Source organism: Cydia fagiglandana, chromosome 6, assembly GCF_963556715.1.
Source record: "Cydia fagiglandana chromosome 6, ilCydFagi1.1, whole genome shotgun sequence".
Classification (NCBI taxonomy): Eukaryota; Metazoa; Arthropoda; class Insecta; order Lepidoptera; family Tortricidae; genus Cydia; species Cydia fagiglandana.
Window position 1 is genome coordinate 16,386,098 of NC_085937.1, and position 27,340 is coordinate 16,413,437.

The window sequence follows — 27,340 nt, forward strand, 5'->3', positions numbered from 1 at the left end:
AGTAGAATCGAGCCCTGGATTTAAAGCCCGATGGTCAGTAACACCCTGTAGATTAAACTTACATTCCGACATCAAAACAATATCATTTTATGAAATTGTTACTATAGGCCCGTGTTGGCGAAATGAACGCGCGAATGATACTTAGGGCATACTGAAAATTCCTGGACTGCCCACTTAGAAAAAATACTTCGTCTCATATATCAGAATCCAGAAATTTTCAGTAAGGTCCACGTAAAATAAAATTAATAAATGTTGATATCGGAATGTAAGTTCGAGTTTGCTTTGTTGTAACAGTCACATAAAATTTTAACTTACGTTTTCATGCTTAAACCGTGTAAGGATTTTGATTTCTCTTAAGGTTCTCTGACAATAGGTCTGATGCTCGAATGGCGATATTTTCTTAATGGCGACTTTCGTTTTTTTCACGTTGTCGAAGGCCGATCTGGAACAAGAGTAATAAATCATCATACATGAAGGTCTCACCGCGCCTAAAAGGGTATTATCATATGAACACGTAAATTAAGTGAGAAAAGTAGGCCGGTATCGGAAAAATGGTAATGGCGGAAAGATATTTATCATAGTAAGCTGTCATATGTGCAAACCTTAAAAAATTGGCTAAATGACCTAAAAATATAGTTGTGAGGTTTCTTAGCTTATTTATTACCATCCACTTTATGAAAACTTTGAGTATAAATAGACTGAGAAAAAAGTTTTTCGATTAACTCGTAAATGTGTCTGTCTTTCTTCGATATCGATATTCTAAGGTTAATTCTTCGTATTAATTAATTAGATTTTATAGGTATTAAGTAGGTAAGGCCTCATTCAGACGGTGCGAGAACTCGCATGCGAGTTTCATTACATTGCCACCAGTCTGAGTTGAGTGTGACGACCAGTCTGGCCTAAAGGGTAGTGACCCTGCCTATGAAGCCGATGGTCCCGGGTTCGAATCCTGGTAAGGGCATTTATTTGTATGATGATACAGATATTTGTTCCTGAGTCGTGGTTGTTTTCTATATACATATGTAAGTATTTATATATTATATATATCGTTGTCTGAGTACCCACAACACAAGCCTTCTTGAGCTTACCGTGGGTAGGGTTGCCATCTCTAAAATTTAGCAACCAGGACAAGACGTGTAAAAACCCCGGATTTTGGAGCCCAGAACCCGGACATTTCAACAGTTTTTTTTTAAACTTAATCAATATAAGTTTAAAAAAAAACTGTTTAAGTTGCGTCGCCCGGCGGCGGTCGAAGACTTGAAATTTTTAAACCCGGACTACAAATGAAACCCCGCCCGGACGCTCCCCGGACGCCCTCTAAACTAGGACAAATCCGGGGAAACCCGGACGGATGGCAACCCTAACCGTGGGGCTTAGGGCAATTTGTGTAAAAATGTCCTATAATATTTATTTATTTTATTTATTTATTGCGGTATTTGATCGGTCGGCTGAATTGATGTAACCTCAATGTACTGCAATATAACTAAAATCGCATGCGAGATCGCGCTCCGTCTAAATGAGCCCTAAAAGTAATTTCCAACTTTACTAGCATTATTTTTACTTGTTGCTTTAACATAGAAAATGGTGGGATTTGTAAAACACATTTTCATATTACATAATTCAAAATATTCCGCTATTATTATGGTTATTGCTATACTTTCCCTCTTTTTATTAGATCATTATCATTACCTACCCTACGGGTGGTGAGCATATATCAGCTGAAATAACTTGGATATTATAGCTATTTTACGAAAATAAACCCTTTTTCTGTTTTTTTTTTTAAGGAAAACCTACGCATGTTACTTTGGAAACACAAGCCGGATTCTTGTTTTCATAAGAGTGTTTATTTTTGCTTACTTCAGCTTGGCGGAATTATTTATAAAGAAATTTATGAATCGAATTTTCTTTATATTTATTAGGAAGCTGTAACAAATAAACGGGATCTTTGTAAATGCCGTTATTCTAAGCTACCTATATCGAAACTAATAGCATGGACACATAATAAATAATAGTACTAGGTACAGAAGACTCACTCTCTCTAATAAAACGCGCCTGTCACGATTAGCACAGATATAGCCGCTAGGTGGCGACAGCGCCACGCGCGGCTTATGGCAAACCCCAAAATTAGGGTCGAACGGATGTACTTTTAGCTACCTGTAGCAAAGCGACGAAATCGCGGAGTGAGCCAGTCGCCTGGCATGGATTATAATAGAGTTAACTTGTACCTACTTCCTAAAATATCATTAAGAACAATAACTTTTTAGACAAGTTTAAGTATTGCATTATATATCAACGTCTTGCTTTAATTATTGTAACTCATACATATTATGAGCATCCACCTTATACTAAATAATAACATGTATTATATTTGTGTTTGTCCAAGGAGCACACAAATCAATAAAATACCTATACTTAGCTATTAATGGATTTGATATTTTTTTACACGGAAGGTACAATGCACGTCATTGCACAAATGGGAATTATATATTGTATGCCCGCCGGGCACAGATGGGACATACACCGCGAATTCGCATCAGTGTGATAACCGCGTAAGAGTTTCGCCAACATCTGTCCCTAGCGCATGGTGACAGGCAGCCCGCTGCGAAATTTATGGACAAGGACTTAAAAGCCTTGCGGGGTGTAAAACCTAAACATAAATAGTTTTATGTCCGCTAGGCTGGATTACTTACAATGTTAACGTGTTACTATGTTGTAAAGAACTAGCTCTGTGAGCTGTAGAACTCGGGATTCCAAATACGCTATTTAGAATTATTTTATACGTACATACAATCTGAATCGACAAAAAAATGTATTATCGGACCTACTCACGAAATTTCACGAAAATAGGTTTAGAAATGCGACCTGTAGAGGCTACGCTAAGCATTTTTGCCCTAAGAAGTTTCGCTCGTTAAGATGTTGTGCTGTGACTGTCTGTAAATGTGTAGGAATGTATAAAAAACGATACCCATAGGCGTACCCAGCATTTTTGAAAGGGTGGGGCAGAAGTATGGTTATATGCCTTAATTGTTCCTAAAAATTTTTAGCTTCTCGTCAGACCACAGACCAGGGTGGGGCAAGTTGCCCCACTTGCCCCACCGTGCGTACGCCTATGACGATACCTACAATAGAAAAACCAGAATAGAATTATCGTCACCATCACTTACGATAAGGAAATAAATGTGTTGTTTGTTATCGGATGTGTCGTGGCTGCCGACCTCCGTGGCGACCTGACATAGACCGATTGACTGACTGACTGACTGGCTGACTGACATACATATTTGGAACCTTGGAACTCGGACTTTTAAATTCAAAATTAGACATGACAACAACAAGACAAAACCAGACCAGTTCACGACAGATAGCCACCAAGACGGACGACAAGACAGACACAACAGGGTGGTATAAATGACAAAGGATTGGCCTGTCTAACTAGTTGTCTACCTCCTATTTTTACTACGGGTTGAGCTGAGTCATTACCCGTGAAACGAAATACGGCTGTTTTGTTTAACTAAGTATTGACTGTTTTGGAAAATACTCTCAAAAGTAACAAGTTTCTCTATATGGTGTATGAACGAAACGCAATTTTTCGAATTGTGAGTCGTCGTCACATTTGCATCCAGTATCTAACAACTTTTGCCTCTTGAGAGAACACCGAAGTCTTTTGCAATACACTTACTCGTGTTTCGGTTACTGATTGTTTTGGACAAACAGATTCCGAATCACATTGTAAATAAATTCCCTTGCGCCAACAATCTTACAATTACAAGATTTATAATTTAAGAGACATCTGCTCAAATTATTTCGAGTTCAAACAAGGTCAGACAAAAGGGAATATTTGCCAAAAATTAATAAATTACAGCCGCTACGTTACCATGGCGTCTCCTTGTCTGGGATTTACTTACCTGGAAACAAATAAGAAGGCAGTTAGAAATCACATTTAAATAAAAAAAAAATTAGGATACATCGTATATTAATAACACAGTTTTCCGCATGGAAGACCGGCAGAGGATTATATTTAATTCAGTAGAATGAATTAGATTTGAACTATTAATTGCATCGCTAAACGGCAAAAAAATTCACTTCTGTTGTATTTAACTCCCACTTAAATATTTATTTTATTTTAAGTATTTTTTGTTATATCGGCAACAGAAATACATCATATTTATGTGAAAATTTCAACGCTGTAGCTATTACGGTTCATCAGTTACAGCCTGGCGACCGACAGACAGACGGTCGGACGGACAGACTGAGGGGAGTCTTAGAAATAGGGTCCCGTTTTTAGGGTTCCGTACCCAAAGGGTAAAACGGGACCCTATTACTAAGACTCTGGTGTCCGTCCGTCCGTCCGTCAGTCACCAGGCTGTATCTCACGAACCGTGATAGATAGACAGTTGAAATTTTCACAGATGATGTATTTCTGTTGCCGCTATAACAACAAATACTAAAAACAGAATAAAATAGTGGGGCTCCCATACAACAAACGTAATTTTTGACCAAAGTTAAGCAACGTCGGGCGGGGTCAGTACTTGGATTGGGTGACCGTTTTTTTTTGCCTTTTTTTGCATTATGGTACGGAACCCTTCGTGCGCGAGTCCGACTCGCACTTGCCCGGTTTTTACCCTTTGGGTACGGAACCGTAATAAGATAGACAACCGTGAAGAAAACGAGCTCCCTGTTTATTTAGGTCATGCTATTAATTCTCAAGGTGACAAGGGATGTTTTATTTTAGATAAATGTTTTTTTTAGCAATTTAAACTTCTCACGTTTCAATTATGCCGGCTTTTAAAATTGCGAGGGCGGCTGGCGTAATTAATAACAAACAATGATAATTTACGCCGTAAACATAACGTGTGACCAGTTAATCACAGTATGCTGATGTGAGATGTGTTTTTGGCGCGGACGTCCGTGAAATATGAAATGAGTAATGATGACTGATGACAATCAATGATCGTAGGGAGGGACAGACCAAAAATGATTTTGCATATTAAACATAATATAGGTATCTACATCCCTGTCAAAATAAGCAAAAAATATCATGTCATTAGGTCGATTCGGCCAAATTTATAAATCAGAAGTCATTAGTGTGGAACGAAGCAAACTATACATATATATAAAATTGGGCCCCAGAAATATTGCCAAAGAAATATCGTGTTACAGGATACCAGGAAGGACTTCCGTTTTAACATCTAAAGGCTCCGTCACACAGGCGCGTTTTGCGGGCGGCGCGTGAGCGGGGCGCGCCGCTTTTACAATTTTTACATATAAAACGCTCACTCCGCTCTCACGTCCCGCCTGGAAAACGCGCCTGTGTGACGGAATCTCAAATCGTTACAAGATTTACGAACAAAAATCTAAAGTATTTTCCGTAGTTACACATAATGACGACTATATTGAAGGCGACACGTCCGACTGAGAACTTTTAACAAGGCGTATTACCTTGTTTCGCGGCTGTTTAAACAGTAACTTTTCTTTTAGTATCTAATATAACGGCTATATACAACATACGACCCTTGGGGCTAAAGTTATAAGGACCCGAGCCTCGCCTGCGGGAGATAAGACAATAGAATACTGCGTAAATGATGGCAAGGGAGATTAGATTACGCGACGATACTGAAACGCGCTCGTTTAGGATAATTTTCCCTTAGCTAACGACTTTGCAGAACAATTTGGTTTCAGTTTTGGGTAATGGTATCAATGGAGTAACGATAATCGCGTAAACTATACATTTTCGTCACAAAATATTTATAACTTGATAATTATATACGTGAAAAACCCCAAGCAATGCAATGAACCCAATTTCTAAGCCTACGCTGTCAGCCTATTTGTCATAGCATATGTCATATTTCATAAACCATGAAGATAATTCCAATTGTCAGTCTATAGCTATATATTTTACGGCCATAATTTACTACTCACTTACTCCGTTGGCTCAGCAACCCAAAATGAGACTTGGCCTCCGACACCATACAGCGGCACTTTTCTCGGTCGCCAATATTTGACTCGAAGTTTGCTCAGATCCACCTCCACCATGTCCGTTTGCGTTATGTCTATTTTTGTATGGGATTTTGAACCGCGCCAAGCGGAACGATATGGAAACTCTGAATCCTATACAAAATGACACAATTAAAGCAAACGCGTGCGTCACGTCACTGCTGCTAATGACCTAAACGTCAATAAAAGAACAACAACATGTTTTTCCCATCCTTAGATACGATTTATATATTATTTATAAATAATCCATGATTTAATTCCCGCAGCATGGTTAGCATTTCGTGACCTGTGTCATATCATATGGTACGCTGTTTCTCAATATTCCCTTTTTGTCTATTTGACGCCATATTTTATTCAGAGCCTTACGAGTGCTTACGAGGTCGACCCGTCCCGTACATATCATATTGACAGCTAAATCAACTATGCAAATTGAAGTCTTCTACAAACTCATTCGTTAGGTTTGCTTAGTACGCCATTCAGCGAATAATGGAAGTCTAAATAAGATAGTATTTGCTATAGCCAAAATTGGGTCCCTGGGCGACACAAGTAGATAGGAAAGGAAGCGAATTTATTTCTAAGTACGTATGCCAATCGAAATGCCTGTTAGCATAAATTGAGCCAATTTTATTGAGAACCAATATAGTCGTATTATCTGAAGTTCAAACAGCAATGGCAAATAAAATTATTAGAACTGAGCCTTTGCTAATATTAAATTTCTATTGAAAGTCACTTTAAAGACTCAGTTATAAAAGGTAATCAAAGTACTCCGGTCGAGTTTTCGATATTTTGCACTTCGAGAAAGAATAGTGCTATTTCCTGCACCGAGAAACTTCATTTTCTGTATAAGCAAGCGAAAATAGTGGAAAAAGCGGGAACGTTATAAAACGTTGACACTCAATTTCCTATCCTATAGCGGTATAGCGAAGATCCGTTGCCCGCACGAGAGCCAGTAATGTATAAGAGAATACAATGATTTTGAACCTCCAAAGCCCGCACAATACTACATGGCAAACAAAGAGATAATTTTAAAATATCTCATAAAAGAACGCTTCAAAGTGTTCTGTTATTACGGTAAAACAGATAAGTGTATTGTGATCAAAATATATTTAAATATTATTCGTAGTCTGATTTCATCCTACATAGCATATTCCACCCTCCATCCATGTATCTCTCTATATGTTTTTTTCTTGGACGACCGGTCTGGCCTTGTCGGTATTTCGGTAGTGATCCCTGGCCTATGAAGTCCTGTGTTCGAATGCCGGTGCCCAAGCACATATTTGTTCCTGAGTGATGGGTGTTTTCTATGTGAGTATTTGTATATTATTTCAAACATATATCGTTGTCTGAGTACCCATAATACAAGCCTTCTTGAGCTTACTGTATAGCTTAGTCAATTTGTGTAAAACGATGTCCTTATAATGTTTATTAGTGAATTTATATGCATCCCGACGTTTCAAACTCTTTACAGCGTTCGTGGTGCAATGGAGAAAGGTATCATGATAAACTATCGTGGTAATCGAAGACAATTTAGATTTCAGAATATTGGCTTAATAACCGGACTGAACAAAGTGCTCATATAGTCAACTCAGCCTTATCAACGTGGTATCGTTCAGTAACAGTCATCTCCATCATGTAACGGCGACGACCCAAGTCCTAAATAAATGTTTAAATAAGAATTAATGGGCCGTTCCACTGCGTCAAATAGGTTTTTATGTAAATGTACTAGCTCGGAATTCGAGTGCGAGTAAATGTTGGAGCCTGTGGGTATCTGTGTTGTTTTCCATGAATACTAATTTGCTACGTAGATGGCCTCTCCTATGTTGTTTATGACGTGGTATACATCATTCACAATAAGGCATTCAATGCTCTTATACATTTCACTTGAGCTACTTCTTTTTTTCATATCCCTCTGTCACTCGCATTTGCTTTACTCAAATTATCATAACTTCCTAATATTACAATTAATTCTCATTTTCTTTTCATTAAAAAAAAACATTGGGCCAGAGTTTAATGATAATTACATTAATGATTGTCATTTGTTTTAATGTTAGCGAGAGTCGACAGGAAGTGTGCAGTGCTTCGTTTTAACTTACAATCTTGTTTTAAGATAAATGGCCACTTTATCTTGTAGGTACCTGCTTAAATTAATTTTCGGTGGAATGATTTGATGCTATATAGACTTATTTAAGATAATATATTTTTTTAATTTAAACATGCCTAGAAGGATAAAGTAAGAAAATTAGGCTTTTAAGTTCGTTTACTTTACGATACCTACAGGAGAGACGCATAACCTTAACTATAGTAAAAACGTTTTCACCGACGTAAATAACCCTTTTATGATGTTTCCGCTATTCAAACCCTGTCTTTAAAATAACTGATGAGTCACTAAAGGGTGACTTTATAATCTTTATGTATACACAAGCGACTACAGTAACCCAACAAATCGCGCTAATCTGTTCGTTACCCTAAAATCTAGCACGGTCATACGCCATAATGTGCATATAAAGCCGAGCTCTCACATTTAATGTCGTATGAAGTGGACGTGGCGCAGTAAAGCGTTCGTCATGCTTGAATTTCAGGCCGAGCATTACCATTAGGTACTTGAGGGAGCGCCGCCGCCGGCGAGTCGCTTACTATGATGAGCTTGGATAACAAGACCTCGAGTTACGTAGGTAGCTTTTTTATTGACGACCAATAATCTTGTGTTTATAACCATAGTCCATACCCCAGTCTCATTTTGGGAAAAGTGACGACAAACCTGTCCTAGACGCATTTATGAAGAGGCACGCCGGCAAATCAATATATAGTTCCCGTTGAGATATACGAAGCAAATCGATTCGTGCGAATAAATTATATCGACTAAATAATGATTGTCTCTTCGCCTGAGGTCCGGTGATGGAACGGAAGACGAGAAATCAGGTCATGCAATTCCTGTACGCACTCCAAAAAGTAACCAATTGAACATAAGCGCATATATGTAAATTGCGTTGCAAAAGAAGATTATAGATGTAGGTGGTTTGTAGCGTCTGGCTCGGAGAGCACTTGGAATGATATCTCAGTAGAGTTCGTTACGCCTAATGAGAGGCGACCCAGTCTCTTTAAACTTATTTACCGCAGCACACATTGTGCTATAAAACCCGCTTTGCTAGTGCTTTCAGCAAACTAAAATGCAAATATGCTGCCAACGAGCGTTTGGGCACAAAAAAACTTACAAAAAAACAATGTAGCATGCACTTTGGTGTAAATTCAGCACCGTTCCCTGGCCGACAAAGTTGGAAAGATAGTACGGTTTCAAGCGATTTTGTAGCGCACGATACCAACAATTTAGCTTTTGAATAGTTCACGAATGGAACCCGGCGGACTGGAGGAATATTCGGGACGCCCAGATTCAATTATCTTTTTATTCGGTTCACTGTTCCGTTACAACCGGGGGTGTCTATTGGGCTTGTGACATGAGATTGGAAGAAATCAAGAGTTTTATTGTTTGAAAAGTGAATTGTTTTTCCCTTGAAAATTTAGGGCAAATTTAAAACAAATCAAAGACAATGGCAAGCAATGATAAGCAGACAGTGATGCCTTTATGGCCTTTCAACTCCAGAGGTGTCATTATGCGATATTTTAATTCGTCGGCATTATCATTCGGAATTATTTAATTCCTCCATTTTGGCCGCTTCTGTATGGCCCTCACTGGTTTTCGGCAATATTTATCAAATCGGCGGTCTATTTTTGGGTTGGGAGCCATATTTAAAATAACAAAGGCCTAACGACGCGTTTATTGTGCCGTTTTGTTGCAACATAAAGGCTTATTGTAACGACTTTAGAAATATATCCCGCTCATTGAATATACATTAGCGTAATCCGGGCACGTAGCGCAATACGTTATGATTGGCGGTAATATATACAAAATACGGAACATTATTTGATAATAAACAATAACAAATCTGCAACACATCTGTCGGTGAAGTTTAATTTTACAAACGCCTGTCTACTCAAAATCTTCTAAATTATACATTAAATAACATAATTCGTAACTTTGAGAAATGACTACGCTCAGCTCAGTATAATATTGCACGACAAACATAAGTAAACGTATTATGGAGCACATTAGCGTAATCTCGGGACACGGCACCTTATGAACGGCGGTGATTTAAACAGCTGCGTACCTACCTAAATAAAACTAGATTCGTGTAAAGTCAGAAATGGCGTGAAAATGAGGTGATATTCATCTTGTTGATAGATTAAGGTCGTGTGGGTTGGGTTCCTCTAGTTGACATTTTTGTATTGATCAAAACCTATAAATCTGACCTTGTAACTTCTTCCTATATAGTCAAGAAGGTATAGACGTCGTTGAATTTGATCGTACGCTTACTCACGAAGATATGATAATCAGATTAAATTAGTTAACACTTATTGTTTGCAAGCCTAGTAGTTACAGTCTAATCATATGTTATCGATTTTAACTATTATAACTAAAGAACAACCTATCACTATCCTCAAGCAATGTGGCTATTCCTATATTTACTGCTGAACGCATTACCATAACAACAAAAATAGTACATTACTACAGAGGCCGGGACAAAAGGGGTTGCCGGCCGAAGACATATAGACGGCCGAGCGAAGCGAGGCCGGATAGGTCTGAGCGCGGGCAACCCCATTTCCCGCCGAGGTATGTATAGTGCTTTTCTCAAACATGCAATGAAATAAATAAAATAAAAAATCCACGAAACTGTAGCGATGCTACATAATTTCCTATACCAAACATGTACTTTCTCATACAATGTAACCTGTACAACATTAGTGTCGCATTTTGGACAGAATAACATACACCAGAGTATGACACTTATGTAAAACTGTAATGTACCTTCTCAGCTGTAGGTTGATTAGCAGATACTGTCTCCTGGCTAACTGGTTTCGAAGAAACAAGTCCAAAGAGCATGCCACTCGAACGGAACTTGTCACCCAGATTGTGCAGAGATTGCTGGACCAAACCTGGCTTCATGCATATCAAAACGATCCTCGTGGTCTACTCTAACTGCCCAAGTAGGTCACATCCTAATTTAATTTGTATTTTAGAATCATTTATGAAATTATATAAAAACATAAAAAAGACTTTCGTTGGGTAGTCGTAAGTTTGACAGCCCGGTGACAGCTAAGAATATAGGCGTTTTGTTCAGGCATAAGCAAGGATATATTCCAAAGGAAACAAAGTAGAAACGTACGATAAAAATATAATTATTAGTAATTATTATTAACCACTTAAAATATTACAAGTATTAATGAGCATTGATATTTTTCGAGAACCATTTGATTTAGAAAAGATTTAAGTTGGTTTGACGTTTAATGTGTTGATGTGAATCGAAACGCAACGTGTCCGGTAGGGGAAGATTTCGAACTGTCACTGTCACTACACTTGGACTTGGAATAGGAATACGCTAGGATGTAGATGGTTTCTAATTAAAGATTAAGAGGAATTGCCTCGTCTCCTTCCGCCGCCTGGTCCGGCTGGTGGGAGACCGATTTATAAAGTGCGTATATCGCTGTGCGTGAATTGTGCGCGTGATTTACTTAGTGCGTCCCGTGTCGCCGATGGACATGAGCACGGTTGGTGACCGTGTTCCCTGGCGCGCTGTTGCGCGTTCCCGATTTTGCTGAGCGTCATGCTGACGCTGCTTCTACGCCGTAGGACGCGGCCTCGATCTGCAGGCCGTGTGTCGGATGGCTATGCTGCTGTCCGACGACTCCAAGGTGTCTTCACGCGGGTCCTTCCCGTGAAAGTCCGAGCGCCGCGGTTTGTTCTCGCCCTAGCTTGTCACAGCTGGGGCTCGATGAACGCCCGCCGCTGATCTACGTCGATCTGTCTGCTACGCTAAGTTCCAGGATGAAAGCTACGTTCGGTATCCGTGAGTGCACTAGACTTTTATCCTAGGTTTTGGCCAAAACTCCGCGTCTCGTCCGTCTCGCGACCGTAGATTAAGGTTTACTATGGTGTCACCCCATAACCGCCAACGGTTTATAAAAACAGATTGTATTTTGAGTAGCGCCCGCCCTAAGGCGGAGTGCCTTGTAAGTAGTTAGCGGAGTATATTAAATTGCATGTCATATATTTGGTTTTATCTTTTCAATATCCTACCAAGTTCCCATTAACCAGGTTAGAATAACAAGAGGACCCTTGTACTCCAATAGTCCAATGTTTTACTGCGGATCTTATCCGAGGCATTAATCCATTAACTATTTAAACACTTTAAAACCTAATTATTTTTTATTCACTACAATGCAACGCAACTTTAAATCTAATTATTTTTTATTCACGACAATGGCGCCCGAAGAAAGCTTAAATTCAATATATAGCCTGGTTACTGTGAGCTTGGGAGAGTGATAACATAAATTTATAAAATTTTTGTCATTTAAAAAAACTTAATATTTAAAAAATTGAGTGAAATTATTTGTTTTAAAAATATAATATTAATTAATTTGTAAGTTTACTTGTGACAGGGTAGCAAATTCATCAATTATTACAATTATTATTAGGCTACACTATGACTAATTAGCATAGCGCTCAGCCACATATTATTTTTTCACCATGCTCCATTTGAGAGGTAGGTAATTTATTTTAACACTTCATGTATAAAGTGAAGTGTTACCAATTTATTATACTTTATTACATACCCTGACACAAGCAAACCATTTTTTCTACCGACATGCCGGACGGGGAAGGAGAGGAATTTTATGAAGTAGGAGGGGGGGATACCTTATCTACTCACCCCTACCCATGCCTAATGCCTCATTGTTTAATACGCGACCATGGGGTGCCGCGTTAGACAACCACCCGCCCGACCCACCCATTTCAAAAGTATTAAAATATTTATTCATTTTTATTTCTCAAACCAACTCAAACTTTTCATTCCGGTGACTTAGTATGATAGACGAGACACTCTAAATTTCTTTGTTTTTGACTTATTCAGTTCTAAATAGAACTATTTTATAGAACTTAAATGTTCATATTATTTGTTTTTGTTTTTTTTTTTGAAACCTGAGGAAATTGGTCTTAGAATCAACCTCAATTTCGGCTATCTTAGCATAGCATTTTTTAAAGTTCTGCTGAAACATGCACCATTTGTATACGCTAAAGGTAGGGACATGTTGTTGAACGGCATGCTGCATTCCATTTGGAGTAGTATTCCTGATTCGTCACATAACCTCCGAATTTCCGACTGCTAGAGCAAACCGCTTTGTAGTTAAGGTAATCTGAAAAAAATCAGTTACCATTTAATTTTAAAGCATTGGTTCAGTGACATTATGCTCAATATTATACTTTACAAGGTGTATTTTCAAGTTAGTAACTTATTTTTTTATTTGGGTGAACTTAGGTAACAACCCATTTTTTTTGAGTACGCGTACCTCCTTGACTCATTTGGTCAAGATGTTTTTTCAAGCGTTTCCAGGGAAACCAAATTTTTTTGTGACTACACACCCTAAGGGTCCAGGGTGATGTAATTATATTGGAAATAATTCACTGACTTAGACATGAAAAAGAAAACTAAGTTTTTTTTTTCACTTAGTGTAAGCCCACTGGCTACACATTGGGATTTGACTTGAGTGTGAGCTACAAGTTAGCCTCCACTATTATTGATATTATTTGTAGATATAAATTAGCAACTAGTTACCACATTACATTAAGGTACTAGTAATTTAATTTTGTAGTCATAGGCATGTACATAGTAGGGCATGCCATATTAAAACTTAATTCTTAATATTGCATTAGGTATATGATTACTTGTAATATACTAAATAGTAAGAATTTATAAATATAGTTGAAAATACTTAATATTTAAATTGGATTTAAATACTTTAGTGAACCTTAGAATAGGGAGTTAGCTTATTATTATTTTATGTTGAATAGTGGCTAGACCAGTCAATATAGGATTACTTGAATTAAAAAAATATTTTTTAATTAGGTTGCAGAAACCATAGTGTAGTGGCCATGCACTGTGATTTCTAATAGAGTTAAAATTTAGAAATAATGTCAAACAGATAGGCATATCTACATGCATAATTAACGTCCTAATGGACTTGTTGATTAGGTATTCGGTTAATTTTTTTTTTTTTTTTCTCCGGTTACCCCGGCTGCCTCGGTTAACCGGTGCTTAACCTCTTTGCCGAGAGAGGGGATATTGTAGCGATGCTACATAATTTCCTATACCAAACATGTACTTTCTCATACAATGTAACCTGTACAACATTAGTGTCGCATTTTGGACAGAATAACATACACCAGAGTATGACACTTATGTAAAACTGTAATGTACCTTCTCAGCTGTAGGTTGATTAGCAGATACTGTCTCCTGGCTAACTGGTTTCGAAGAAACAAGTCCAAAGAGCATGCCACTCGAACGGAACTTGTCACCCAGATTGTGCAGAGATTGCTGGACCAAACCTGGCTTCATGCATATCAAAACGATCCTCGTGGTCTACTCTAACTGCCCAAGTAGGTCACATCCTAATTTAATTTGTATTTTAGAATCATTTATGAAATTATATAAAAACATAAAAAAGACTTTCGTTGGGTAGTCGTAAGTTTGACAGCCCGGTGACAGCTAAGAATATAGGCGTTTTGTTCAGGCATAAGCAAGGATATATTCCAAAGGAAACAAAGTAGAAACGTACGATAAAAATATAATTATTAGTAATTATTATTAACCACTTAAAATATTACAAGTATTAATGAGCATTGATATTTTTCGAGAACCATTTGATTTAGAAAAGATTTAAGTTGGTTTGACGTTTAATGTGTTGATGTGAATCGAAACGCAACGTGTCCGGTAGGGGAAGATTTCGAACTGTCACTGTCACTACACTTGGACTTGGAATAGGAATACGCTAGGATGTAGATGGTTTCTAATTAAAGATTAAGAGGAATTGCCTCGTCTCCTTCCGCCGCCTGGTCCGGCTGGTGGGAGACCGATTTATAAAGTGCGTATATCGCTGTGCGTGAATTGTGCGCGTGATTTACTTAGTGCGTCCCGTGTCGCCGATGGACATGAGCACGGTTGGTGACCGTGTTCCCTGGCGCGCTGTTGCGCGTTCCCGATTTTGCTGAGCGTCATGCTGACGCTGCTTCTACGCCGTAGGACGCGGCCTCGATCTGCAGGCCGTGTGTCGGATGGCTATGCTGCTGTCCGACGACTCCAAGGTGTCTTCACGCGGGTCCTTCCCGTGAAAGTCCGAGCGCCGCGGTTTGTTCTCGCCCTAGCTTGTCACAGCTGGGGCTCGATGAACGCCCGCCGCTGATCTACGTCGATCTGTCTGCTACGCTAAGTTCCAGGATGAAAGCTACGTTCGGTATCCGTGAGTGCACTAGACTTTTATCCTAGGTTTTGGCCAAAACTCCGCGTCTCGTCCGTCTCGCGACCGTAGATTAAGGTTTACTATGGTGTCACCCCATAACCGCCAACGGTTTATAAAAACAGATTGTATTTTGAGTAGCGCCCGCCCTAAGGCGGAGTGCCTTGTAAGTAGTTAGCGGAGTATATTAAATTGCATGTCATATATTTGGTTTTATCTTTTCAATATCCTACCAAGTTCCCATTAACCAGGTTAGAATAACAAGAGGACCCTTGTACTCCAATAGTCCAATGTTTTACTGCGGATCTTATCCGAGGCATTAATCCATTAACTATTTAAACACTTTAAAACCTAATTATTTTTTATTCACTACAATGCAACGCAACTTTAAATCTAATTATTTTTTATTCACGACAAAACCCAAGTTTTATTTATAGAAAAAACTAAAAGTAAACTACACCCAAAATATAACCAACACGTACCTATATCATTATCACGCGTATGTTTTACACGAGTCGTGTATTTTTACTACCCGTATATTTTCATGTATCTTTGATTTATTCGCCTTGTATCCGTCTGACTGTCGTTTTCGTCACAAAGGTTTACATAGTCTTTCATGTTGATATCATGTTTCACATACATCGTTGCTTTATGAATTTGTAGTTACATTCATTTAAAATATGCCACAAAACTGTTTCTAATAAACTGTAAGCCATTTTTCTTAGTTTCTCAAATAATAAAATTGCCATAAGCAACCATATACATACTTCGTCTTTGACTTGGCGGCAGAGGCAGCAAGTTATTTAAAATCAATTCTGCTTACGCTGCCAATTCCAACACATACGATTACAATTAATATTAATTTCATTATTTCGTCGGAACTCATATTAAAGTCAAAAAATCAACAACGCACCATAAATCCAATAAAACAGAATTAATATTTTTCAACTTTACCTCCATAACAATTTAAAAAAATCACTACGCGTGTTTGAGTAGACCTTTTTACCGCTAACGTTTAGATGAAATATTTTAAATATTTTTATTTGTGTTTTTAAATTTATAATTTAAAATTATAGAATGTATTATTTATTAAGTTCATGTTGATTTTATACAAATAAAACAGCAAATTATAGCAAACATTGTTTTTTGTTTTTTTTTTTATAGGCGTAGTGGCAGAGTGTCATTACGAACCATAAAGCAATAACTGCCTCTAGTTTTTTTTAATGGATGAATGCCACGATGCTGTGTCACAAATATCTGTGAAATGAAAATTAAAAAAGAGGACTTTGCCGGCCTAGGCCTGCAAGATGTGTATGAAATTCCATTAACGACCTTTTGTCCTAGCCGCACCTGAAACGTCATACTTCGCAGCCTATTATAAGGAACATAACATCAATATTTCATTGCATGTTTGAGAAAATGTACTTACAGGTGATTTAATACTGGCACGCGTCATGGAAGTAACCACAAGCACGTTGAATAAAATATCCCCCCCGTATTTCAGGAAACACCTTCGATAGGCACGGCCGCCTGGAAATAGCCTATTTCTAAGTAGTCATTTATCTCTCGGCGCCATTATGTTCCATTAGGGGGAAAATGAAAATACAACTTCGTAAGTTAGTAACAGCCATACGACCGAGATTAGATTTACACTTAGGTATTTATTCGTCGATGTAATGAACTGTGACGAATATTCTATACATAATTTCCTGGAATCTTTGCAATATTAAATTGAACAAATCCGCAACCACTTTTCTCTACATAATAGAAGCCATATAATCGCACTTTGTGTGGGTAACAAAGCCTCCCACCTCTCAACTATGTATTAATATTTTCTTGAAAAATCTGATATTTTCTTAAAATATAAACACCTCCTTTTCCAGAACCAACTATTATCAAAAGCTAATAGACTTTTGTAAAATGTTAGATACAGGAAAATGACATGAAAACATCACACGGAAAAAATAGAAAAATCACGAGAACTATTCCATTCATTTAACGTATGCGGAGTGAAATTTGGACAAAGTTCAATATTGTTTTAAATAAAAAAAACACCTTTCTTTTTTAAAATAATTATGTTCTTATAATAATGTATATATCAAGGCTTAATGTATAAAATAGTTTACTCCCATGCGAGATGCTTTACGGCAGTTCTGTGGTACTTTGTCCATCGCTGTCGAAAACACAGATGTCGGCACTTTATTCAGCTCCGATTTTATTTTTCGAATCAAACTCTGTACATTTTTGGGACGAAAATTATTGCAATATACTCGCCTCTTTAGATTTGCCCAAAAATCTTCTATAGGGCGAAGTTGCGGAACATTAGGTGGATTTGATGTCTTCGGTACGTATGGGATGTTTAACTGCGCCATTTTGCTAAAGGTTTTTTTTGGAATAATGGCTCCACGTTTTTATTTTAGTCTGAGAAAAAAATCCGATTAATACTTAATCCACTGACATAGTGTCGAAAAGTGGCGTTTAGAATCAGACTCGAGAAAACTACATTTTGCTACACGTCTTGCATGAATACTGCCCAGAAAAGAAACATAGGTAGTACATATATAGAACTCCGATTAGTATAATAATTTTTATTTTCTAGTTTTTGGTACACATCTATTAAAATAAAACCGTTTAACTTAAAACTTTTTTACCTTAATTTTATTTTTAAGTTTTTAGTTGAGAGCCCGAAGCGTCCGGCAGGTTAGTGCTCAAACAGAGAACAATGGTTCAAGTGTCTTAATTGCGAAGGCCGAAGGCCGAGCTCCGCGTAGGGCCGAAGGCCCGTAGCGTCCGGCAGGTTAATGCTCGAACAGAGAACAATGGTTCAAGTGTCTTAATTGCGAAGGCCGAAGGCCGAGCTACGCGTAGGGCCGAAGGCCCGAAGCGTCCGGCAGGTTAGTGTTAGTGCTCAAATAGAGAACAATGGTTCAAGTGTCTTAACTGCGAAGGCCGAAGACCGAGCTCCGCGTAGGGCCGAAGGCCCGAAGCGTCCGGCAGGTTAGTGCTCGAACAGAGAACAATGGTTCAAGGTTCTTAATTGCGAAGGCCGAAGGCCGAGCTCCGCGTAGGGCCGAAGGCCCGAAGCGTCCAGCAGGTTAGTGCTCGAACAGAGAACAATGGTTCAAGTGTCTTAATTGCGAAGGTCGAAGGCCGAGCTCCGCGTAGGGCCGAAGGCCCGTAGCGTCCGGCACGTTAGTGCTCGAACAGAGAACAATGGTTCAAGTGTCTTAATTGCGAAGGCCGAAGCGCCCGGCAGGTTAGTGCTTGAACAGAGAACAATGGTTCGAGTGTCTTGATTGCGAAGGCCGAAGGCCGAGCTCCGCGTAGGGCCGAAGGCCCGAAGCGTCCGGCAGGTTAGTGTTAGTACTCAAATAGAGAACAATGGTTCAAGTGTCTCAATTGTGAAGGCCGAAGGCCGAGCTCCACGTAGGGCCGTAGGCCCGAAGCGTCCGGCAGGTTAGTGCTCGAACAGAGAACATTTAGTGCTCGAACAGAGAACAATGGTTCAAGTGTCTTAATTGCGAAGGCCGAAGGCCGAGCTACACGTAGGGCCGTAGGCCCGTAGCGCCCGGCAGGTTAGTGCTCGAACGGAGAACAATGGTTCAAGTGTCTTGAGTGCGAAGGCCGAAGGCCCGAAGCGTCCGGCAGGTTAGTGCTCGAACAGAGAACAATAAGAATAAGAATAAGAATAATTTATTGACAAAACCTTATTGCTAATGTTACATTATGCGTGAACATTTACATTTTACGTATATTGTTACGTGCGCCTGAACTAGGAATATCCTGTATCTCAGGCAAAGAGATAATATACTAATTTAAAGAACAATAAACAATGAAACAAAATAAAATCATGAACATAGAGACATAAAATAGGTATTGAATTATCTTACACTTAGTAACCAAGTATTGCTGTGTCAGTGTCTGTAATGTCTATAAAGTAGGTCAGTCGTGTTTATTTTATTATTAAATACGTTGTTATTAGTTTACCTTAAAAATAGTTACAAGGCAAGAATTGCATTTCGATAGGTTTACAGGTTAGTAGGGCAAGTTAAACATAAGGTTGATGGGTAAATAAAGCACTTATTGATGACAGTTTTATACAAACATTAAATACTAAGGTATAAAAAACATTATCGATCTATACGTCGATTACTAATGATAATAACTACAAACCAACTAATTAGGTATACTTAGACAAACAATTAAAATTAACAGATAATCTTTTAACATGTACTTATTAGTCCTCCCCATAATCAATCGAGTTTATGTACCGTCGTTCGGCCATTTTCCTGACGGGACAGTCAGGGTCCCCAGTTATATGGCCATTGGGTTTTTTGAAGAGACTACATGATGCGCATTTGGGATATTCTGATTTAAATAGGCAATCCTTGTCCGAGTGGCCTAGATTACTGCAATGTCCACAGGTGGGCTCCGATTGCTTGCATGTTTTGGCAGCATGGCCGTAAAGATGGCACTTGCAACACTTTGTAACAGTTGTGAAGTCTCTGACAGGACACGATGACCAATTGATGAAAGCTCGGTTCTGAGATATGAGAGCTCGTCGTATGTAGGCTGGAACTTCTATCACGTAGTTACAGGACTCTGCATCTTTCTTACCCGACTTATGGCTTAATTTGATAGACGCTAAGAAATTTTCCCGAGTTAGGTCTGGAAACTTGTCGGCTATATTCTGTTCATATATACAACTGTAGACCTCTTGTTCCCGTAGAGCCGATGGTACGCCTATTATTACAACTCTGGGCCTGCGCTTGAATGGTTCATCGATGGTGAGATTCGGGGATGTGTTTTTAAATGTCAATTTCAATTTTTCTATGTCGTCCTTAGTATCAGTGCTGATGATAACACCGCCATTTTTAACTTTACGCAGCGCTCTTACGTGCAGTTTCATTTCTTCAGGATTAATAATTTTTTGTACTAGGTTTTTCGTTTCCTCGCTTGACTTCGACTGATCTTTAGGATAAATTGCGACTGAGCTCAAATTATTAGGACGAATTTCGTTTTTGTTACTAGTTTTCACCATATCGGCAAAAGAAAGTGCGTTTGTGGCCGGTCTGTTAGTGTTATCGATACTATCCTTTAGGGCTCGTAAACTGTCTGATAGGTCTGGTTTTCCTTGAAGCGTCTGAAGAGTGCAGTGGTTAACGAGTGCCTTTGCTTTAAGGCCTTGGTAAAGAACTGCCAAGTTTGCGGAACCGTGGGAAACCTTTCGACAAAGATTGTGGATCCTGAGTTTTTGGTCGGAGTTCAATTTGCCTTCCGTCGATATGCTGCAGATTTCACTAAGAGATTTATCTATAGTGCTCATCCAGTTCTGAATTTCTGATGTTGGTACCGGGTCTAGACTGGTCTGGTCTTTTGCGCTCGTTGGTTGTGCATTTTCATTTCCGGTATTCGGTGGTACTGGTGTTGATGGCGGGGAACGCTGAATCTTGGAACTTCTTCCAAACGGGCTGTTATTAGCACTCATATTGATTGAAGTTGTTTAAACATTTTGACGTCATAACTACTTGCACTACACAAGCAAAGAACATCGCATGACACAGTTTGTCAGTATCGAGGTCAATGCATATTGCACACGATTTTAATTTGTATATTATTTAATTATAATTTCAACACGTCTGTTCGCATCGGCGGTCGAATGCTTCTCGATGGTTCCAATGTCTTAATTGCGAAGGCCGAAGGTCGAGCTCCGCGTAGGGCCGAAGGCCCGAAGCGTCCGGCAGGTTAATGCTTGAACAGAGAACAATGGTTCAAGTGTCTTAATTGCGAAGGCCGAAGGCCGAGCTCCGCGTAGGGCCGTAGGCCCGAAGCTCCCGGCAGGTTAGTGTTCGAACAGAGAACAATGGTTAAGTGTTTTAATTGCGAATGCCGAAGGCCGAGCTCCGCGTAGGACCGTAGGCCCGAAACGTCCGGCAGGTTCGAACAGAGAACAATGGTTAAGTGTCTTAATTGCGAAGGCCGAAGGCCGAGCACCGCGTAGGGCCGAAGGCCCGAAGCGTCCGGCAGGTTAGTGCTCATGTCTAAATGCGAAGGCCAAAAGCCGAGCACCGCGTAAGGTCGAAGGCTCGAAGCGCCCTCATACTAAAATGATTACCTACTTGGGACTTCGCATATTTTCCAAGCTATACCTATAGTGTGGGCAGGCCACACCTTGCATCATCAGGACTGAGGAGTTGGAGGTCATTTTTAAATGCTAATGCCCCTACTGCCTAATAGACATGTGCGCCGCGCCGCCGCGCCGCCGCCGCCGACGATTTTTTTCACGCCGCCGCCGCCGATAAATTTGACCGGCGTATAATCGGCGTGGGAAATTTTGATACCTATCGTGTCTTATTCCATGTTGCGTAGTGAGTAGATAGTGTCAGATGTATAATTTAAAGATTCTTATGCTTTTTCGCTTATTATTTGCCAGTGAAGCAAATTAGCATCATGTTTGTCGTGACGGTGTTAGCTGTGATAACGATTTAGCGTTAATTTAAACAAGATCTAGTTTCTGGATCGCAGGTTATTATTTGATATCTTATCGCACAGCTTTTTAGTACAACGCATTTTGTTTAACATCAATAGTATCTTTATTGTCAATTTAATCAGTGAATTAAAGTCAAGAAAATAGCAGGTTCATTTCCTAGGACATAAACATGCTATTTTCTTCTTAGAATCTTCAGCAAGCTGTCACCACGATTATAATTAATTGTGTATTTTATGAGTTCTCGTATGATGCTGGTGACACGCATGAGGGTCATCATCATCAATGTCATCATATGATAGATATAGATATGATTTGATTTAATTATCGCATAATATACAATTTCATAAAAAAAAATACACACGATCAATTCTTAGTCATTGTGATTATCAGCTTCTTTTACTTAACAATATATATTACAATCAAAATTATAAAAGTCAGGTAAAAGCTTTGTAATAAGCTATACCTAAACAATTATATCTACTTATAAGAACTTAAATCACCAAGTATCATCACTAAGCTAGCAGTAAAGAAAACAATGTAGACCTTAATATTCCATAAAACGGGTATTCAAAGACATTCTGTTGAGCGAATCATCCTGCCAGAGAAGTTTACTTTCGAAAACGATGACATCTTTATTCTAACATACATTTCTGTTAAACTTCAGTTCAGACAAATGTACATTATTCATCATTATTTCGTAACAAATCCTACGTGAGGCGACAGCGGCTGGGAAAAGTCAATATAGATTTAAGGTAACTTAAAGATTGTTTTTATTGTGTTTTATTATTATTTCGCTTACAAAGTAAGTAAAAATACTGCCTAAAATGTAGGGTTTTATAGCATCCTTTTTATTTTAATATTTAAACATACCGTTGGTAACCGTTATTAGGTTGGTATTGGTAATAAATGGTTGCCAAGTGACATGCCGGGATATAATTTTCGGCAATAATTTAGAAAACACACATAATATGCTTTGGATAGCCTAGTAAATACTCAAAAGGCTTTAATGTAGAGTTTCTACAGCCACGTTCTCATGCAGTATCAAAATTTATGTCACGCCGATTTCACGCCGATCACGCCGCCGCCGCCGGTCAAAAAATCATCGGACGCCGCCGCCGATGATTTTGCCATCGGCGCACATCTCTACTGCCTAATACTTCAAATCCTACTTTGAAGTCAGAAATGTATTAATCTTGGTGGTTAAGGCAGGCAGTAACCCTGCAACATCAGACAGAACTGATGAGTTGGGAGGACAATATGAAGCGCAAATGCCTCTACCCAAAACAATGAGCACTTCTTTAAAATTGACACATTCGCCAACCTGTCGGTTATGGCAGGCAGTAACCTTGCATCATCACGATCGAGGAGTTGGAGGTCATTATTAAATGCAAGTGCCCCTGTCCAATACTTTAAATCCTACTATGAAATCAGAACTTTATTAATCTTGGTGGTTAAGGCAGGCAGTAACCCTGCAGCATCAGAACTGATGACTTGGGAGGACAATATTAAACGTAAATGCCTCTTCCTAAAACATAGAGCACTACTTTAAAATTGACACATTCTCCAACCTGTCGGTTATGGTAGGCAGTAACCTTGCATCATCACGATCGAGGAGTTGGAGGCCATTATTAAATGCAAGTGCCCCTGCCTAATACTTAAAATCCTATTCTAGTATCAGAACTGTATCAATCATGGTGGTTAAGGCAGGCAGTAACCGTGCAGCATCAGAACTGAAGAGTTGGAAGTCAGTAATAAGTCACTAAGGATTTGTTTCATAGCAAGAATAATATAGTTAAACTAGCAAGTCTGTAATGTTCTCGGTTAAGGTAAGCAGTATCTCTGCAGCATCAGGATTTGAAGATCCAAGATTGAAAATATTATAAAAAGTCATTGTCACGGGGAGCTGATACGGATGCCAAATTTCATCGAAATCGGTTAAGTAGAAGTGGTCGAAAATTCGATTGCAAAATTTGAAGCACATATATGTATGTATATACAAAGAAGATACGGGGTCAAGCTAAATAAAACCGTTTAAAAATAGTTTATTCAAGTAGGCATATTACAATGCGCTTATGAACGTCAAATAAACCTTTACCGGCTCCAACCGTAAACCTCTGCCCCGAGAAGATTTAAAGGCTTGGCCACACACAGAGCGCGACGCAGCGCCGCGTCCGCGCCGCGTGATGCCGACGCGAAGCCTGGTCAAACAGGGCGCGCGCCGATCGCGCCGGCCTCACGCTCTCAACACGCCCTCAAGGCGCGCGTGAACGCGGCGCGGCCGCGCGGGAACGCGGCGCACCGCTCGCTGCCTAACGTCCGATCCTACTGATGTGACCTTGCGCGACGCGGCGGGCCGCCGCGTTCGCTCGGCGCAGCGCTGCGCACGCGCCGCGCGGACGCAAGGGGCCGCGCGGCGCGGGGCGCGACAGAAGCGGGGCGTGATACCGGCGGGACGCGGTCTGTTTGAGGTCGGTAACCTGTTAGCATGTGCCGCGGTCGCGCGGCGTGGACGCGGCGCGGACGCGGCGCTGCGTCGCGCTCTGTATGTGGCCAAGCCTTAAATCCCCCCTCAATTGGAGGAGGGTATCCCAATATGGGACCGGCAACAAACTCGGCGGGACACTATTTTTTGGGAGCCCTTCTTCAGGTCCTGCTTCACACTAGCGATGAGCCCTAAGAAAATCCCAAACATTCTATTTGCCATTTAGTGTCAAACTAAACTACATTGAACCTAGTTGAAGTAACAAGTGTAACAACTCGTGTCAAGCCCGTCATCGTCTACAATAGAAGTAAGACTTTCGATTGTCTCTCAGATATTTTCCAAGTGACACTTGTTTGCAAAGCGTCCCTTAAAGCCGGCGAAGTGGCAGATAACAGTAAGCCTTTCCATCCTTTTTGACTAAGTGTAATTTTCTGGTTTAAAGACTTCAATATTCTCGTCAACTACATATTTTTATGTAAAATTTACAGTTTTACTCATAAGTTCCGTTGGCTTTACTCCACATTTTAAGTTAGTTTCATAATAGTGATATTATATCGTACCCGCTTAAGGCGAATAAATTGTGGGAGTAAATAGTCGCTACGCTAATTAATGAAAATGAACATTTATAGACTCATTAATGATAAAGCATTGTTGTTTCAAAGCCAAAGTCAAAGTCAAAAATACTTTATTCATGTAGGCCTAGTAACAAGCACTTATGAACGTTTTACATAATAATATATTATCTTAAGCTAATTATCAGAGCAATTTATTGAAGTTAATATTATTCCATAATAAAATTGGATTATTATACATGTCAAATTTAACACTAAGAATTTCACAAAAAGATCGTCAAACATAAAAAAAAAATTGTATAAAAAATACTAGTCTAGAATGTTTCTAGAATAAAATCTAAATGTCAATAACAAATGTCAATAAAACTTAACAAGGAAGTACATACATTGAATTATCTATTTCGAGTCACCATTAATCCCACGTGGTTTTATCACTCATGTAGTCTTGTGTGGTATAATAAGCTTTAGAAATAAGTTTACGCTTTACATAATCTTTAAATTTATTAATTGATAATTCAGTAATATGGTTTGGAAGTTTATTATAAAATCTTACACAATGACCCATGAATGATTTTTTAATTTTATGGAGCCGTGTGAAGGGCCCTGCGAGCTTATGTTTATTTCTAGTATTAATATTATGAATGTCACAATTTTTCCTAAAATTAACAATATTTTATGTACATACAGAATATTCTCATAAATATATTGACAGTGCACTGTCATTATGTCAATTTCCTTGAATTTATCTCTAAGTGAGTCTCTATGGTTCAATTTATATATTGCTCGAATAGCCCGCTTCTGCAGAACAAAAATGGTATTTATCTCTGAAGCACCGCCCCACAGTAAAATACCATATGCCATAATGCTATGGAAGTAACTAAAATATACTAATCGAGCTGTTTTCACATCAGTTAACTGACGGATTTTGCTCACTGCAAAAGCTGCAGAACTCAGTCTACTCGAAAGAGTAGCAATATGGGGACCCCACTGAAGTTTAGAATCTAAAGTTATACCAAGAAAAACTGTACTATCAACTAATTCCAATTCCTCATCGTGTGTGTGAACCTAGTATATCAAGTGCTAGCATCTCAAACTTTTATGAGAGTTCTAGTAGCATCCCTAATAGTTCTACAGTTCTAGATGGTTTTTTTAAATAGTTCTGCTCATTTTCGCGAAAAAAATGAAATTTTAAAATGAGATGCTAACTTCACATTTTGACACTCCAGCATCCCAGCCATTACCCACTCCACAGCCTCGAAATAGCATTTAAATGAAAGATACTAACATTTCTAGACGATATACAATGAGTTCTAGTCAAAACTGTAAAAAAAATTTTTCATATATGTATGGGACACGAACATGAAAAATAATTCTAGGTAAATTTTGATTAATGCTAAGTTTGAGCAAAAATCCGAGTTTTGACAACCAGCATCTCAGCAGTTCTGGATAGCGAGCTCCCACGTGCACAAGAATAACCACAGTTCTATCTTCTAGAAGGAAATTTGACAGAGTTTTGATAGACTATGTCCGAAAATAGTCTCGAAATCGAGTAAATGCTAAGTTCTGAGCGTAGCATCCCAGCCAATGCAGGTCTGATACCCAGCATCTCAGCAATTCTGGATAGCCAGTTCCCTAGTGCATTAAAATAACCACAGTTCTATCTTCTAGAAGGAAATTTAGCAGATTTTTGGAGGATTATGTTTGAAATAGTCTCGAAATAGCCTGACAATAGCCTCGAAATCGAGTAAATGCTAAGTTCGGAGCTGGCATCCCAGCCAATGCGGGCTAGATACCTAGCATCTCAGCAGTTCTGGATAGTCAGCCCCCTAGAGCACTAGAATAACCACAGTTCTATCTTCTAGAAGGAAATTTGACAGAGTTTTGGAGGATTATGTTTGAAATAGTCTCGAAATCGAGAAATAGCTAAGTTCGGAGCTTAGCATCCCAGCCAATGCGGGCTGGATACCTAGCATCTCAGCAGTTCTGGATAGCAAGCACCCTAAAGCATTAGAATACATGCCGTTCTATCTTCTAGAACGAAATTTGGCAAAGTTTTGAAAGATAGTCTTTCAAAACTCCAAAAAAGTATCAAAATCGAGGAATTGCTAAGTTCGGAACTTAGCATCCCAGTCAATGCAAGCCATACACCCAGCATCTCAGCAGTTCTGGATAGCCAACTCCCTAGAGCACTAGAATAACCACAGTTCTATCTTCTAGAAGGAAATTTGACAGAGTTTCGATAGACTATGTCCGGAAATATTATCGAAGTCTCGAAATCGAAAAATAGCTTAGTTCTGAGCTAGCATCCCAGCCAATGCGGGTCAAACACCCAGCATCTCAGCAGTTCTGGATAGCCAGCTTCCTGGAATACTAGAATAAACACAGTTCTATCTTCTAGAAGGAAACTTGACAGAGTTCTGATAGACTATGTCCGAAAATAGTATCGAAATCGAGTAAATGCTA

At 39.2% G+C, this 27,340-nt stretch overlaps 2 protein-coding genes across 2 annotated transcripts in view; both read right to left on the reverse strand.

Annotated features, from left to right (window-relative positions):
* The window catches only part of LOC134665427 (mitogen-activated protein kinase ERK-A), a 101,500-nt gene that overhangs the window by 30,939 nt on the left and 43,221 nt on the right, over nt 1–27,340 (reverse strand). Inside the window, exon 2 of the mRNA XM_063522393.1 lies at nt 316–442. Coding sequence (XP_063378463.1) covers nt 316–442 — 127 coding nt within the window. The remainder of the gene's footprint in view (nt 1–315; nt 443–27,340) is intronic.
* Nucleotides 19,070–20,832, reverse strand: LOC134665608 (uncharacterized). The gene has a single exon (XM_063522574.1). The coding sequence runs from the start codon at nt 20,819–20,821 to the stop codon at nt 19,571–19,573; it is 1,251 nt and encodes a 416-aa protein (XP_063378644.1). The 5' UTR covers nt 20,822–20,832; the 3' UTR covers nt 19,070–19,570.

Excerpts from the sequence above, each read along its gene's own strand:
- LOC134665608 (XM_063522574.1), bottom strand. The coding sequence starts at position 20,821 with ATGAGTGCTAATAACAGCCCGTTTGGAAGAAGTTCCAAGATTCAGCGT.